A 15,811-nucleotide genomic window follows, 5' to 3' on the forward strand; every position below is an offset into this window, starting at 1 on the left:
CAACCTATACAGTTGAAGTAAAAGTACTTATTGCCTAAGAAGCAATGAAACATGATTGTTTATGATATAGAGTTCTTCACTGAACTTGGGTGATCACATGTCTGCTGCCTTGATGGTTCTTCATTGCAAAATGCGCAGAACCACTATCGAAGTAAGAAAGACTAGATCACATAATAAACAAACTCAAAAGATCTTATCATCCTATTTCAAAGAACATTCGCTGAAAAGGATACTAAGATTGGCAAAGCATGATAACTAAACCTATGCAACAAATGAGAGGCAACACTCACATTGTAGCACTGGAAATCAAGCATAGCTTTGAATTCCATGAATTGTTTTAAAGATGGGTTTGAGGCCCATGGTTGTAAAACATTAGGGTTGAACATTTATCATATATGAAATGTATTTTCATATTCCATTTAATCTTGGTTTAGTATTAAATGAGGAGTCCCTTCAATTTGACGATATATTCAAGATAGACTGTCAGGACCAGTCCTGTGACTAAGAAATGTCTATCAAGTGAACTTGAATGTCAAAAGGTGAAAATGGTCCCTGATCGGAGTTTTCTATAAAGATGTACGCATAGAAAACGTTAGACGACTACAATGCAAGATGACTAGTACTTCTGTTTCTTGAACTATGTGGACATGGCAATGTCATAATCATTTGCATAGATACTTACTTTGGGAAGACTAGTATCGGACAGACCCATGAAACATTACTGTAAGAGATGAAAATTTGTCATCAGTAAATTTCATTAAAATTATTAGACACTAATCCTCAATACCTGAGTGATTTGAGACTACTTGTTTGAGAACTGCTTACTTTGACGTTGTCAACCGTCGCACCGTAAAAGGAGGCTATAAAGGCAACGCAAAGATAATCACCTATCAAACGAAGTCTAATCTCAAGATCGCAAGATTGGGATTGTCCTCCTATAAATCGGGATGAGATGCTGAAAGTTGTACAAGGCCACTCGGAGAGCTAGAAACTGTAAAATGCATGGCCGTGCTCAGATGAATCATAGGCTATGATTATCTGTTTTATTTGATTAGTTGAACTCTGAAACCGAGAAACACCTCTGGACATAATAAGGATGACAACTCTTACCTTATGTTCAAGAGCAAGCATCGAGTGACAAAGGAATTAAGAAATGCACACTTGTCCCTAAGGACAAGTGGGAGACTGAAGGAAATAATGCCCTTGGTCCAAGTATGCATTTAATGTTAAGTCTAATAAATGCGGTTCAGTATTAATTAACAAGTTAATAATTCAGTGAGATCAAGTGAGCTGAATGCCTAGCTAGAGGCCGCTTCAGTTCAAGTGGAATTAATGATATTAATCCACAGCTTACTCTTGACTGAACCCGTAGGGTCACACAAATAGTACGTAAACGGATCAAGTATTTAATGACATTAAATACTCCATCTATGGATATTCGGAATCGACGGATCTTGGTTTCAATGGGAGCTGAGATCGTCAAAGGCAAGAAATGAATTCTCCGGAAACGATGATATTGCCGGAAACGGAAATATGGATCGTATCGGAAATATAAATATTATTCAAGTCGTAGATGTTGCCGGAAACGGAAATATGGTACGTATCGGAAAATATTATCGGAAATGGAAATATTGCCTAAATCGGAAATATTGCCGGAAACGGAAATATTGTCAGAATCGGAAATATTATCGGAAACGGAAATATTAGATATTTGTTCGAAACGGAAATTAATTCCGGAATCGGAAATGTTAAATATTGTTCGTATCGGAAATAAATTCCGGAATCGGGAATTTAATCGGAAGCGCGTCGTACGAATTAGCATCGGACGAGACTTGCTAGACGAAGGCCCAGCACGAAGCCAGGCCCGCGCCCAACAAGCCAAGCGCCCAAACACACGCTGCCAAAGCCTCGCCAGGCCTAGCAAGGCATGGCGCGCGCACATCGTGGGCTGCTACGCATCATGGGCTACGAGCTGTGTAGCTCGCGTGGGCCGCGAGGCTTGCGCGGGCTGTTCGGTGCTCGTGCAGTGCTCGTGTGCGTGATATACGAATCCTAAAGCTATCGGAATTCGTGCTATGATTAAATCCTAAATCCTAAAGGATAGAATTAATTATTTAGAGTTCTAAAAGGATTCTCATTAATTAATTACTATTCTAACAGGATTCGAAATCCTTTTCCATGGTTCTATAAATATATGCCTAGGGTCATAAATTTAAACACAAGTTTTTCAACAAGTATTCATACAATAAAAGATGTGATTTTGAGCAGAAAAATCAGTCATATTACTTGCCCATATTAGCCGAAAATAATAGTACCTTAAGGGCGATTCTAGTTGGTCAATCTTAAGGCGGATCCGGACGTGCTGTGGACTTTCTACGAAGGGACGACACTTAGAGTCCTAAAGACTTGTTCTTGTTCGGTTCGGGCGTAGCTAGGGAGGGCACGCTACAAAGTGTATGCATTCTATACTATTTATATGATTATGTGCAATTAATATGTATCCTGGCATCTAGGTTTTTCCGCATGATTTATGTTGTTCATATGTATCATAACCTAACACTTTTTTAACTAATTTCTAACTTTACACCCTAAACCCCCCCCCCCCAAATAATCTTATACCCTCGTACCTCACAAAGAGTAATGTAATTTTAAATTGTACTTCTTATTCTCCAAACATTACTTTCTTAAAATATCGTATATTTGTTTGTATACTTCTTTTAGAAAAAAAACTCGAAAACTTGGTATTATGTCAAAAAAATAATTTCCTATTATCTTCTGAAAATTATTAAAATTATTGTCTCCTATTATTATTTGAACATAAGGGTAACAATCACATTCATGCATTTGGTTGATGGTTCTTATTTTTAATTCAACGTATGCTACAAATAAGAGATTGGAAATACTTGAAAAAATGGACGTATTCATTGATTCTTTTTTTTGGCAAATAATATTCATTGAATATTATTATGGAAAAAAATATTTTGAATTTGAATTTGAAAAGGAAATAATAATAATAATAAATATTAATATTATTATTATGATTATGATTAATAATAATAATAATAATAATAATAATAATAATAATAATAATAATAATAATAATTCAATTAGATTACGTATCTTCCCACCTAAAGGTCTGCTGAATAAATAAAAAATCATTTAAACCTGTTCCCACCTCTTGGAGCTGTCTTCATCTCCTTCCTTTTCGTAATTAATGTCTTTTGGAAAATGGTAAAAATTTCTCTCGGTATTTTGTATGGTACCAAGATTCATGTATACTGGTTCCAAGAAGAAATTGATGAACAAATAATCACAATTTCAAAATGTCCTTCTGGTTCTACCTAAATGTTTTCATATAAATTGCAACTTCTTCCCCTCTCAATCCCACAACTTATACAAAAAAAACTCATACTTCGGAAATTTTACTTTGTAGGAAATGAATCATTCACTTTCCGTTGCCATTTCTCCCAATGGGTTGCATTCGTTATTTAATTTGAAAGTATTGTAGCTAACCACGCCCGATTGAATCTGGAAGTGAAAGATCTTTTGAAATATCTTATGGAGATGGGTGAGACCGTTGTTTTGGAGAATGCTTTTTCCTTAGATGAACCTCTAGGGAAGCTTCTCGAGATATATGCCGAACATCGTGCTTTTCTTGTTCAAACTACACCAAAATCGAGCAGAAATCAATGTATAAATACCCACGAGTCTGTAAAGGAGGTAGTACTTACTTGGTTGTGTTTGTGACGGTGAACCATACATCAGTCCATATGAGAAATAAAGTTGAGATTAAATTATATAATAATTAAAATATATAACATACAAGTAATATTTATTTTTTAAGTTACTTACTGGCGTGCACGATATCACATTAAATCGAGGAGCATTGGCTATATTATTCGTAAACAGTATATAGTTTGAACGAACAACCTTGATTCAAAAAAAATGTCAAAGATAATTCTTCCTCTTTGTATTGCTATCGTAACGATAAATTATCATAAAAAATAACTTACTTGTGCTCTAGAAGAGCTAACAACATAGTTTGGCATGATTGGATATTCTATTTTATTTTCTTGGTATTGATCTTGGGAAAAAAAACAACTATAGATAAAATGCATATAACGAATTGTTAATGTAAATATATATGAAATACAGTTTCTTTTATCATGCCTTATCATACATGTGACCTTTCTCCATACCCAATATTATAGTTATATGTATGATGATTCTTCTTGTATCTCTCACTTTGTTGATCATTTTCATATCCTTTCCTCTTGCTTGGTTTTTCCCTTTACCTCTCTGATCTATTGAATTAATGACTTCTTATTGTTGCACCAAATCCGCTTATAGGTCATTTTTCTCTCTATTTGAGGAATGTCTTCCATAAAACTTTTTGATGGTGTTGACACTTCTGGGTACTTTTTGACGTCTTTCGGCCAATACTTTCACTTCCAACCTCAACTTAGACAAAGATTCCATATGAAATGAATATGGTTTTTCATCTTTGATTGCCAAAGAAGAAAAATCCTCAATTTCCTTAGACAAAGAAATGTACTTCGCTTTCGGATTTTTATCAGGGATACCATATGGAACTGGAACAATAGTATCGTTTAGCACCACATCATTTCTCACTTAGATAGGATGTACTTCTCAGGAGCACACTCAACATTTTCCTCGTGATATACTCGAACCACATGATAACACAAAAAACCCCAAATTGAAAGTGTTTACATTCACACCTCCCATCGTAGGAATTTCGATCCAATGTCACTTAAAAAGATTGTTTTCAAGGCCATTTATCCTTTTTTGTAACCACATCGTACACACAAATTCCTTCATCATCTTGGAATTTTTTTGCACTAGTATATGTCATTAAACGCTTCTGATCTTGAAACTTATCAAATTTCTTTGATGTATAAAGCTGTTGAAACATACCCTTACTGACATATTCAGTGAAATGCAACGTTGGCTTATTAATTGATCGCAAATTTTCATTGTCCTCATCATTCGCTCGTTTACCTAATGCAAGGCAATATTGATGAACAAAATCTTTCAAAGACGTGTTCAGATTCACAAATGCTTTGAAAAAGTTATTCATACTTTCAATCCGTTGGGTGCTAGACATTCCAGCGCAAAAATCATCCTTAAAATACACAGGAACCCATCGATGTCTTAGATTGAACATATCATTAAACAAATTGATGCTTTGCAACTTATATTTCTCCAATATTTCTCCCCATATTTTTTCAAACTATTCAACATGAAGAGAGTCATGTAAAGCACGCCATAATGTCTTGCCAATTTCATCGATATTTTCATTTGTCATTTAGATATTTCCTTACATTTCTTACAATATGGAAAATACACCATCGATATTTTGCCTCATGAAAAACGTCTTTAATTGCATTCCCTGTAATTAAAAAATTAGTATATATATAAAAAAAGCTGGACCTATTTTTATTAACATAAACAAATAGTATCAAAACCAAAGCAAGAAATGAAATAAACAACCATTAGAGAAAATTATCATAACAATAAAGCCAATAGTCTCGATCAATACTCGTATTAACGTGAATACAAAGAACTATAATTAAGAGTGTAATTCACATCATGCTCACGAGAAAAAAAGTTATGAAAATAACACAATCAGGATATACATAAGGAAAAACATGTATGTAAAGTACAAAGTAGCTAACAAAATCAGCTTTTGCATCTCCATCAGATTAGCACATGCAGTAGTTGTCAAACAAAGTGACAATAGTAATGTTGTTGACTCTAATACTCTAAGGATTGCCACAAACATTTCATCGTACCAGTATATTTCCTCAGTTTTTTTCGATCTTCTAATTGTTTAAGGTTAGAATTAAATAACTTATTTTGGACGGAGCATACAGTTATAAATTTGTAATGTGAAAAACATATCTTTTATAGCATATCAATATTTTTCTCTAGAGGAAGGGTGAAATTGTTCTTTAAGTGAAAAAAAATAGTAAAACAAATTATTATTATTATCTACGTTGTAGTAGTATGAACGAACATTTAAACAAAACACCCAACTAGTTCTTTGATCTCAAATAACCAAAATAAGGTAGTTGTTAAAAATATATTCATCAATAAAATATTATTCAAGTATAAAAGTGCAAGAAAGTTACCTATAGCCATGCATTGATCAGCAATGATACAATTTGGAGCTTTTCCAGACATACATGTTAGCATGTCTTGAACAACCAAACATACTTCCTTGTATCATTTCCTGAAATTAGAGCTCATCCAAGCAACATTGACTAGTTGTGATATTCACGCCTATAAATGAGCAATAGGGAATCATGTATTTATTCCTCAAGTATGTGGTATCAAATGATATATATTCTCTAAAGTCACGATGTGCAGATCTACACCTTCCGTCAGCCAAAAAAAATATATTTTTAGACTTCCATCATCACCTATTTCATACATATAGAAGAAATTATTGTCTTTAGAAGGCATTTCTAGAAAATATTTCTCCATAGCAGCGAAATCTCCTACTAGAAGACACAAACGTCTATGGTTGCTTACTAGATTTCTTCAATCTTTCTCGGATAAAGGAACATAATCATATCCACCATAACGCACAACAAATGTGGGCATAATTTCTACTAATAGGTACTCCAACCCTTTCATTAGTGATTATAATGTCTTTGTTGTGTGGACTAATGAATCGATAATTATACATGAATCTTGAATTCAAGGGATCCAAGGTATGATTATGGTCCAAAACCACAGTGGTGAGTTTCCATTCACCAATATTCTTATCAAACATGGCGGTTATTTTAGCTTTACAACCGATAATCTGAGAACGTGATGGCTTTGATGGATCTTTCCCTCTAGGAGTACATTTTCCGTCTTTTGTACATGTCTCTCTCAACCTTGTGAATCATTGCTATTACCACAATCAACATCTTTACCATTTTCCGTACTTCTAATCTTCATCTCGAACCCATTTTGTCTTCCAAATTCGTGGAATTGAATAAGATATTACACTATCATAAGATATAAATGTCATGCTTATACTTGGAGGTGCTAATGACACTTCAACTGATACGAGTGTTGGCTCATCTATAGACACATCGTTTCTTTCAATCAGATCTTTATCACATATTATCATCTCCGTTGATGGCATGTCTCATCACATCTGATTCCAAATCAATACATAAGATTGTATTTGTACTTTCAGAACTATCACATTCACTAGGATAGTCAATATTGAGATCAATCACTATTTTTCCAACTATGTCAACTTGTCCGTCTTTGTTATCCATTGTAATTTTTTCTGCATAAATAATAACTATATAATTGGGATATTGTATATATACTACAAAAGACTTCAATTTTACTCACAAATTATCAAATCTTGTTTGTCAAAAAAAAATAAAAAAAAAGAATATCAATCTTTGATAAATAGTTATGTTATATTCAAATAGTCTTATTTATGTAAATATACTTGACTGAGAAATATAATTGACAGCAAACCTATGTTTTATTCAAATAGTCTTATTTATGTAAATATATTTGACAGCAAACCTCTAAGATCTTCTTATTGATGTGAGATTGACAAATATCATTCAAGTTGTGTCTGTTATCATTGATATGGCAATAATATATATAGTACAAGATAAGACTTGTAGATCAACTCCAACTAGGACTAGGAATTACTACTACTGTTTATGCGTTTAAACTACTACTACGGCTTATGTGTTTAACTAGGATACAACTAAAATTATCCTAGTCTGTCTCTAATAGTTGAATACCGTACAAAGCCAAAGACTACTTCCCCCGCCTTCCCATCCCCCTCCACAAAATATATCCTTGATGATGATTTTTTTTACTTTTTAATTTTTTGTGGGACCATTGTTACTAAAGATGGAAAAGAAGATAAGGAGAACTAGACTAAGGCAAGACGAGATGCAAAAAGAAGGAAGGTCCAATCGTATTCCGATTTTTAATTTTAAATAAAGGGGAGCTTACTTTATCACTGTACATGAATGCATTTGCCAAATTGAAGAAAAATATACGAGAATAACATTTTGATACATACCTTATTCGTGACTACGATACGAAATTTGATTAACCGAGTCGACCGAACATGACTATTGAAGGAGTTTTGCTGATCTTGGTCTATCAAAGAAGAAGAAGATTGTTTTGTGTAACCTAGCCTAAGAGTTTTTTACTTAAAAATAAAAAATAAGAATTATGTAATCAAATCAAAGACTTGGGTTGCTCCATTCAAAACATACTAGTCTTACATATGCACGCTATGTGTGCGAGAGTATAAAAACGAACTTAAAATTGTGTTGTTAGACATAATTTTCGACAATGGTTATTGTATGCAATGACAAAATTAAAACCTACATATACTTATATCGATCGGAGATTGTAAGTGTACATCCGAAATTGAACTTCTTATAATAAAAATTCATAGTCAAATTTCAACAATTTTTTGTTTAATGGAACGACACAAAACATACCTTATCTTTTGAAAGTTATTCGATGATGACTATCGATTGCAAAGACGAATTATAAAACCTGCAAAAAATCAATAGAAGTGTTTTATATTCTACCTAGAAACAATTTTTTTTTAAATGATGAATTTGTTCAATATGGGATACAAAATTAATTACAAACATTTCTTTAGGAGTTGCACCTCAACAGTCAACACCCTACACAAACTATAGACAACAAATTAGGTAGAAATCCACTGCTTTTTTTTTTTCCATTGCCGATTTATCAATATGTGCTTTTATTCAGAAGAATAATATACTTACATATATCGAGTGTTTGCGCTACTACAACCTTTAGGAGAAATGATGGTGGATGTTTTGGAGATGAACTTGATATTATGTTTGTTTTATTTATTTATTTTTCTTTCAATTGTTAGGCTATTATTACGTTTACATTAAGTTGAGTGGAAAAAGTAATGGGAATGATTTTAGATTTCCATTGATTTTCAATTGTAATAAATTTTGTAATTTTTTTTATTTTATTATATCTTTTTTTGACTTTTATAGACAAAATTGAGAGATTAAAGGCGTTCTAATAGCAATTTGGATTATACACCGGGTGCACAGTGCTCATTGTGCATCCTCATGAACATTCATTGAGCATCTAATGAACATGAAGCATGATTCAATGTACATGTACAAGTAAAATATTTGAATTGTATGTTCTTGAGATTTGAACTATATGTTCTTTGAGTATGAATAATATATTTTTTATATTTGAACTATATGTTCATTAAAAATTAGGGTGCATATACAGTGAGCATTATACACCAGGGTACATATACCATATTTATGTTTTACCCTTGATTGTTTGACATTTGATTTGCTTTCCTATCCTATTTGGTGCAAACATTAATTATTCTTTGTTGACTTTTTTTACTTTTAGGCTTGATGTATACATAATGTATTAATGTGTAAGTTAATGAAATATTTATTTCTTGTTTTAAATTAGTACAGTTTAGTTTGCTAACATAATTGGTTTTTAAATTAATTTAATTAAATTGTGATGGGCATTGTACTCTATTTCATAAGGGGATACCAAAAGTGAAATTACTAAATTAACCTTAGGAGTTCCCTTATAGAATAGAGATGTATTGGTATAAGCAAATTAACAATCTCTATTTTGGATACATCATTTTCTGATTTTGTATTGAATACAAATTTAATAAATGCTTCCATACACATAGTCTATTGGATTGTCCACCTATCTCTTTTATGTCCACATGGGTTGTCCACCTCAGCTGGGTAGACAACCAAGTGGATTGCTCTATGAATCTCCCTGATGACCCCATCTAGAAAAAGAATTACTATCTTCCTCCCTTTTTATTCTTTACGTTTCGTATCGTGCACGAAATTTAACAACTAACTAATGTTGATAAAAAAAAAATCTTACTTTTAATTTATTTGAACAATGCAAAATATGTTGATTTATATTTTAAACGCAAACCATCGATATATATTAATTAATAAGGAAATAGGTACAGGTAAAATAACCCCTAACTGATGTACACGGGTACAACCAGCTCTGGCTATACCAACCCCCCCCCCCCCCCCAAAACAACGCGCCTGTATTGTTTGTTATTTCTTGTTATATTGTTTGTTCTTTCGTGTTGTTTTATAAATTTATCATAAAATTGTTCATAATTGTTTTATTGTTAATTCTTTCTTCTGGAATTTTTCGTTCTTTTTTATATTGTTTGTTCTTTTTTGTTGAATTGTTTGTTATTTCTTGTTTATTTTTTTGTTCATATTAATCATCTGGTTAATGTTCATAATGAAATTGCATGTTCATACTTTTTGTTTTATTTGTTCATACCTTTTGTATTCTTTGTTCTTTCTTGTTCTATTAAGTCCACGTACTTATGTAAACAATGCCAGATTGACATCGAGAGAATCTGAAGGAATTATCAATATTTTGAATTGCGGTCATTTCCTTTTTTGTCTTTCATCCTATAGAAAAATAGAGTTGGTTGTTCACGAGCAAAATGTAAATAGCCTGGAAGTCTCTTCTCTTAGAATTTGTTTAGCTTGCGGACTGATCCTGGCTTTAGACCATTACAAATATTTTTGATCAATGTAGAGAAGGTGAAAAACTGACAAACTTATAGGACCAAAAACAAAGTTTCTACACCTTAATCTTAATTACTAGTACTACTGCACATAAAGGTAATGCCTAATTGTCCATAAATGAAATAATGCCGGTCTTCCTGAGTTAATGGCTAAGATGAACAAGCTTATAAGCTTCAATGTGTAGAACCAACAATCGGACAAATTCAAAATCCAACGGTGTCCTATAAGGATTTTATTTTGAGATAATGGGTAGAAAAGTTTGAGCTTACCTTTTTCGATTTCTTCGACAGTGATGAGAAAGGGTTTGGATTTCGGGAATTTACGTGATCGGAGAAGATATACTGCATTCGCTGCTATCTGGAAAGATGGATTTGTGACGACGGGATTTAGGGTTTGGGAATTGGTAGAACACAAAACGACTTCGTTTGGATGGGGTACAGCTAAAAATTTGCGCAGGTAAAAACCTCAGAACATGAGGCCGAGAAAAAGAAACTAAAGCTAAGCCCGTACCCAAACCCGCTGATTAACCCCACTCGTTCCTCAAAAACTTGACAAAAAGGGCAATACGTTTATTATTGATAATGTTTTCACTTTTATCCAAAACTAGATTAGATCTCGTGCACGCACGAATTTTAATAAAAAAAATTCACAAAATATTTAAATGAATATCTTCCAAACTACTGCATAGTTATAACATTTTTAACATACTAGTTTAAATGTATTCATCTAATATGCATATTTAAAATGCTAAAGTGGTAATTTGACTAAAATATTGAGTGATATATTTTCCATTATTAATATAGCGATTTGACTAAAATATTACAAGTTTAGAATAATTATTATTACGCCGTATCTATTGTTGCAATAATTTATTAACAGAATTTTGTTTCCATACATAGATAGTTTATAAAAAAAAGGTAGAAAATAAAAATAAAATAAAACAGATACACTTATTTTGGGGAAGTGATTTTTGGCGGGAAAAAATCGCACCTGGAATTGACACGTGTCGTTCCTGGTGTCTCTTTTAGTATATAGTAATAGATAGATAATAGATAGACATGACATTAAAAAAGTCCGAGAGTTATAATGTCTAAATGGGAAATTGTGAAAGGTTTAGTGTGCCAATGATTTTAATTAATTAAAATAATCACTTGCACAATTTCACAAAGCTCTATACTCCGTATCTTCCTTACTCCTCCTTAAGCATACTACATACGCACCATAATGCAGAAATTGCTTTCACTAACCTACAACACGAGGAAAGAAAGGACAGGAACAAAGCAAATGCGTACAAGTTTAATACTAGTAGCTTTTTGCATACACGCTATAAAAATGTATTATTCAATCTACATTCTTGTTTGTTTTTGTTTCCGAATTACATACAAAAAGGCTCAATATTCTGTACAAAACATTTCGGATAACACCTATTTAGCTGCTGTATATATAAGGTAAATGCTAGAAAATTCATGTACTGCTTGCTCTTTATACTCTCCTATATTTACCAAATTACCACTCCATGTTTTTATTGCAGAAGAAACCATCCTGCTTTCCAAAAAAAAAAAATCCTGTACTCGAACAGTGTGAAATCGGCTAGAGACAGTAGAAATTCAGCTAGAAAACAGAAAAAAGAGATAAAGGTTCCAAGCAGTGAATTGGTCATGATCATCTTCTAAAAACGATCACGGTCTGTTAAATTCTCGAGTGTTGTCAGCTTGAGAAGAATTAGAACTCTCCTTCTCATCTTGTCTTTCACCTGCTTCTGTAGTTTCCTTGTTTCTGTCTGTATTTTTTGCAGACAACCCTTCACCAGCAGCTGTAATGATCGGCCCCTTTGACTTGTCACCAGCAGTTATCTTATCTCCTGAGGTGGGACTCTGTCTCTTTACACTTTCTGCTTTGTTTTTGCTATCTTGATAACTGGTTTCCTTTATTGCAGACGGAACATTACCAGTAGAAGAAGGAATTGCATCAACTGAAGGAATAGGCTTTCCTGATTTTCCCATATCTGTTGCCTTCCCAGCAGAATCACGCCTTATGCCATCATTTGCAATTTGTCCCTCTGATGGCTTCTGACTATCAGCCTTCAGCTTTGTAGTGGAACCTTTAGAGTTAGCCATCCTAGCTAGCAAGTCATTAATTTAGCCCGAATATTACCCTGCACAATGCACATTCAAAAAGTAATATAAACAAGATTTTCCTCAGCAAACTTTTTATACTAGGTCATATCTGATTCAGGAATCAGGAAATCAAACTTCTAACGACTATTGAAAACTCTAAGGTAGTAAATCAATGGTATGGAAGCGGAGTTCATAAGTGGCTTTACAATGGTACCATAATTTAAAGTGTCCTATGGCAATGTATCTCTACTAGCATATATACATCTGCTGTTATTGATTCATGTTCGATGCCTCCCATATTATAAAAGGTAATTCAAGGAAATAGTGTCCAGCACCAATACCACATGCTCTATATATCTTGTCAGAAAAACTCAAGGAAATCTTTCCCAACAATAGATCCATATTCAAATTATTTCTTAGAATTAAACCAATTGTAAAAGAAATTTGCCTGTCAAGAATAAGAATCATACATGTTTTTTTTCCCGAAGAATCTCATCATATGACTGTCCCACACTTCGTTGAGATGACTGAAGTGAAGCAGCTGCTGGTGGGGCTCTAGGAGGAGGGACTTGCTGCCCTTGTCGAGCTACACATTTTACCCAATACAATCAGATTCGTGACATATGTACAAAATCATCAGAAGCAATTAGGAATGCAGGGAACAATTCAACAGATTGATTCAAAATAGAGAGCATTAGAGTTATCAAACACATGTAGGAAAACATATCAGTCCACTCACTTTGAGGTACGACATTAACATTTTTTGTCAGGCATAGGTTTGCTAGTTCATTTAGATTAATTTTTACTTTTCATGATTCCCAAACAAAAACTTACAGAAAGAAGTTACCTTCAGTTATTATTCGATAACTCCATCCCAAATCAAGATGATACACCGTGATTTCAAATTCTAAACAGCCCCATGAAGGCAAAAAGCATATGAGAAAAACTGATAATATGCAAATACAACCTCCTATATATGCAACTACAACAAACGATGACAAATAGTGGAATCTGAGTAACAAAGTCCTAGTCTTACACAAACAACTGAGGTTCTTAAGCATACCTGATCCAACCTGATTGCCCAAATTAGAAATTGGCCTCTGGCTTCTTGGTACAATGGCCCTGGTACATGTTGCAGGTCGTTCACTCAACCGATAGTTAAAACTAGGAACCGGCCTCAGGTTTTCTGAAAGAATGGCCATGACACGAGGCTGCAACTGATATGGTTGGGCGGACATCACCAAAGGGAACCATAACTTTATCTCCAGACCAAGAAAACGGGGTTGCTGATTTGTTGGACGGTTCAGATGGGTTTCAGGAGGGGTATTGTTATTTGAAGTGCCAGCATATCTATGTCTGGGTTTCTTCGTCATAGGCTCAATTCCATTTGAAGTTCTATCAATCAGAATGGGGTTCTTCCTTAAGTGTTTTACTACTGACCCAATATTTTCATCAACAACCACAGGATTCAACTGAAAGACACAGAAATTTTACAAATACAATCAAATCAAAGAGTACAAATTCAATTTCAGTAGAATCATGGTATTCAAAATTTTAAATTAATTATAAAAACCCCTCAAATCAATTTCAACATTATAATCAAGAATTTAACACGCATTAATTTCTTTCTCATACCCCGCCATTAGTAAGTCGGTAAGAAGGTACAATTAACCCAGAAAATCGAGCACACAACAAGTTCATAATACAAGAGGTTATTAAAGAAAATCAAAAAAGAATTCACCAAGCAGCTGTTCTACAGTATCCCGAGTTGAGTGAACAATCATTATCTTTATCTTCTCAATAAGCCATTAATAAATGGGATTAAAAATAACAAACCCAGATTCTAAGAAATGAGATTGAGTAGAAAATCTTACAACAGATTCGGATTCTCCAGATTCCTCATCAATTTCAGAATGCTCCCTAGGGTTCTCATCAGAATCAGAGTTCTCTCCAGATTCTGAATCAGAACCTGGGTGCCCTCCAGATCGTCTTCCATATTCTTCGTCTTCCATGTTCGTCGTCTCTTCCAAGGCAATTTACAACACAGATTTTGGTTGAGTGTTTTTCTGAGAACAAGAGATTGAAATATGTTTTTGAGCGGTAAAATGTACTCTCGCGCTAATCTTCCTCCTGACACCGCCTAAAGACTAAATAATACGTATAAGAGTCCATTCTGATCGGCTCAATCGAAAATTCATTTTGGTGTGATTTCGGTCTGGACGTCTGGTCAATTCAGGACGGGTTCATGGGCGGGTCGGATCATCCAGTCTGGTGTACAATTTAGGTAAATTCAGGTTCATTCGAGGTCTTGTATATTCCACATGTTCTGTGACGATGTTCCAAAAAAATATTGGTCTAGGTTGCGTACACAATTAATTTAATTGACAATGTTAAAGTAACTTGTGCATGTCACTTATCGGACATTCACACATAGTCATATATTTGACACATTTGGATGTATTTAAATACACCTTAATACTTTACTTGATCCTTTTTTTTAAGTAGGTATGAGTTTCAATAAATAGAAACAAATATCTTACCAACACTTCATTTTTTGAATGCAAACCAAAACAATTAGACTTACAAATTTGGTACGATATCTTAAAGTAAAGAGAGCTTCTTAAGAAGGGAATTCAATTGATAAAATTGAAAATGGAAAATCTCTAAACTTCAGGCTCGACAATTGGGCTATTCAAATCGACCTCTTGACTTTTCTCAACAGAAACATCAATAATGAAAACACAAATCTAGCTTGTTGTATTTGATTTCATTCTCTATTCAAATGATTGGGATATCCCCAAACTCTTTAATGTCATTCCCCAAAGTATGGTTCAAAATATCCAGCAAATCCTTATCCCTCTCCTTGACATACGCGATACTCCCATATGGGTGCACGCGCTCATATGATTTCTCGGTAAAATCAGCAACCTGGCTAACCCACGATATCCCAGATAATCAACCCCAGTCGGAATATCGATGGATCTGGAAGCTAGATCTACCACAAAAGATCCAGATCTTCCTCTGGAAAATCTGTCACAAAAGTATCCCTATTGGAGACACTCTGTTTAAGAGATATATTTTTCCTTT

General features: G+C 33.6%; 2 protein-coding genes across 2 annotated transcripts; both read right to left on the minus strand.

The window, feature by feature from the left end:
• Positions 1-4,786: 4,786 nt before the first annotated feature.
• Positions 4,787-7,298, minus strand: LOC130471405 (protein FAR1-RELATED SEQUENCE 5-like). Its single transcript, XM_056841501.1, has 4 exons — positions 7,135-7,298; positions 6,906-6,985; positions 5,343-5,410; positions 4,787-5,251 (listed from the first exon to the last, which is right to left on the minus strand). The coding sequence occupies exons 1-4, from the start codon at positions 7,296-7,298 to the stop codon at positions 4,787-4,789; spliced, it is 777 nt and encodes a 258-aa protein (XP_056697479.1).
• Positions 7,299-11,892: 4,594 nt separating this feature from the next.
• Positions 11,893-15,017, minus strand: LOC110780835 (uncharacterized). The gene is made up of 4 exons (XM_021985140.2): positions 14,599-15,017; positions 13,788-14,196; positions 13,195-13,310; positions 11,893-12,762 (listed from the first exon to the last, which is right to left on the minus strand). The coding sequence occupies exons 1-4, from the start codon at positions 14,734-14,736 to the stop codon at positions 12,730-12,732; spliced, it is 696 nt and encodes a 231-aa protein (XP_021840832.2). The 5' UTR covers positions 14,737-15,017; the 3' UTR covers positions 11,893-12,729.
• Positions 15,018-15,811: the final 794 nt, after the last annotated feature.

The sequence above is a fragment of the Spinacia oleracea genome, chromosome 4 (assembly GCF_020520425.1).
Source record: "Spinacia oleracea cultivar Varoflay chromosome 4, BTI_SOV_V1, whole genome shotgun sequence".
Taxonomy (NCBI): Eukaryota; Viridiplantae; Streptophyta; class Magnoliopsida; order Caryophyllales; family Amaranthaceae; genus Spinacia; species Spinacia oleracea.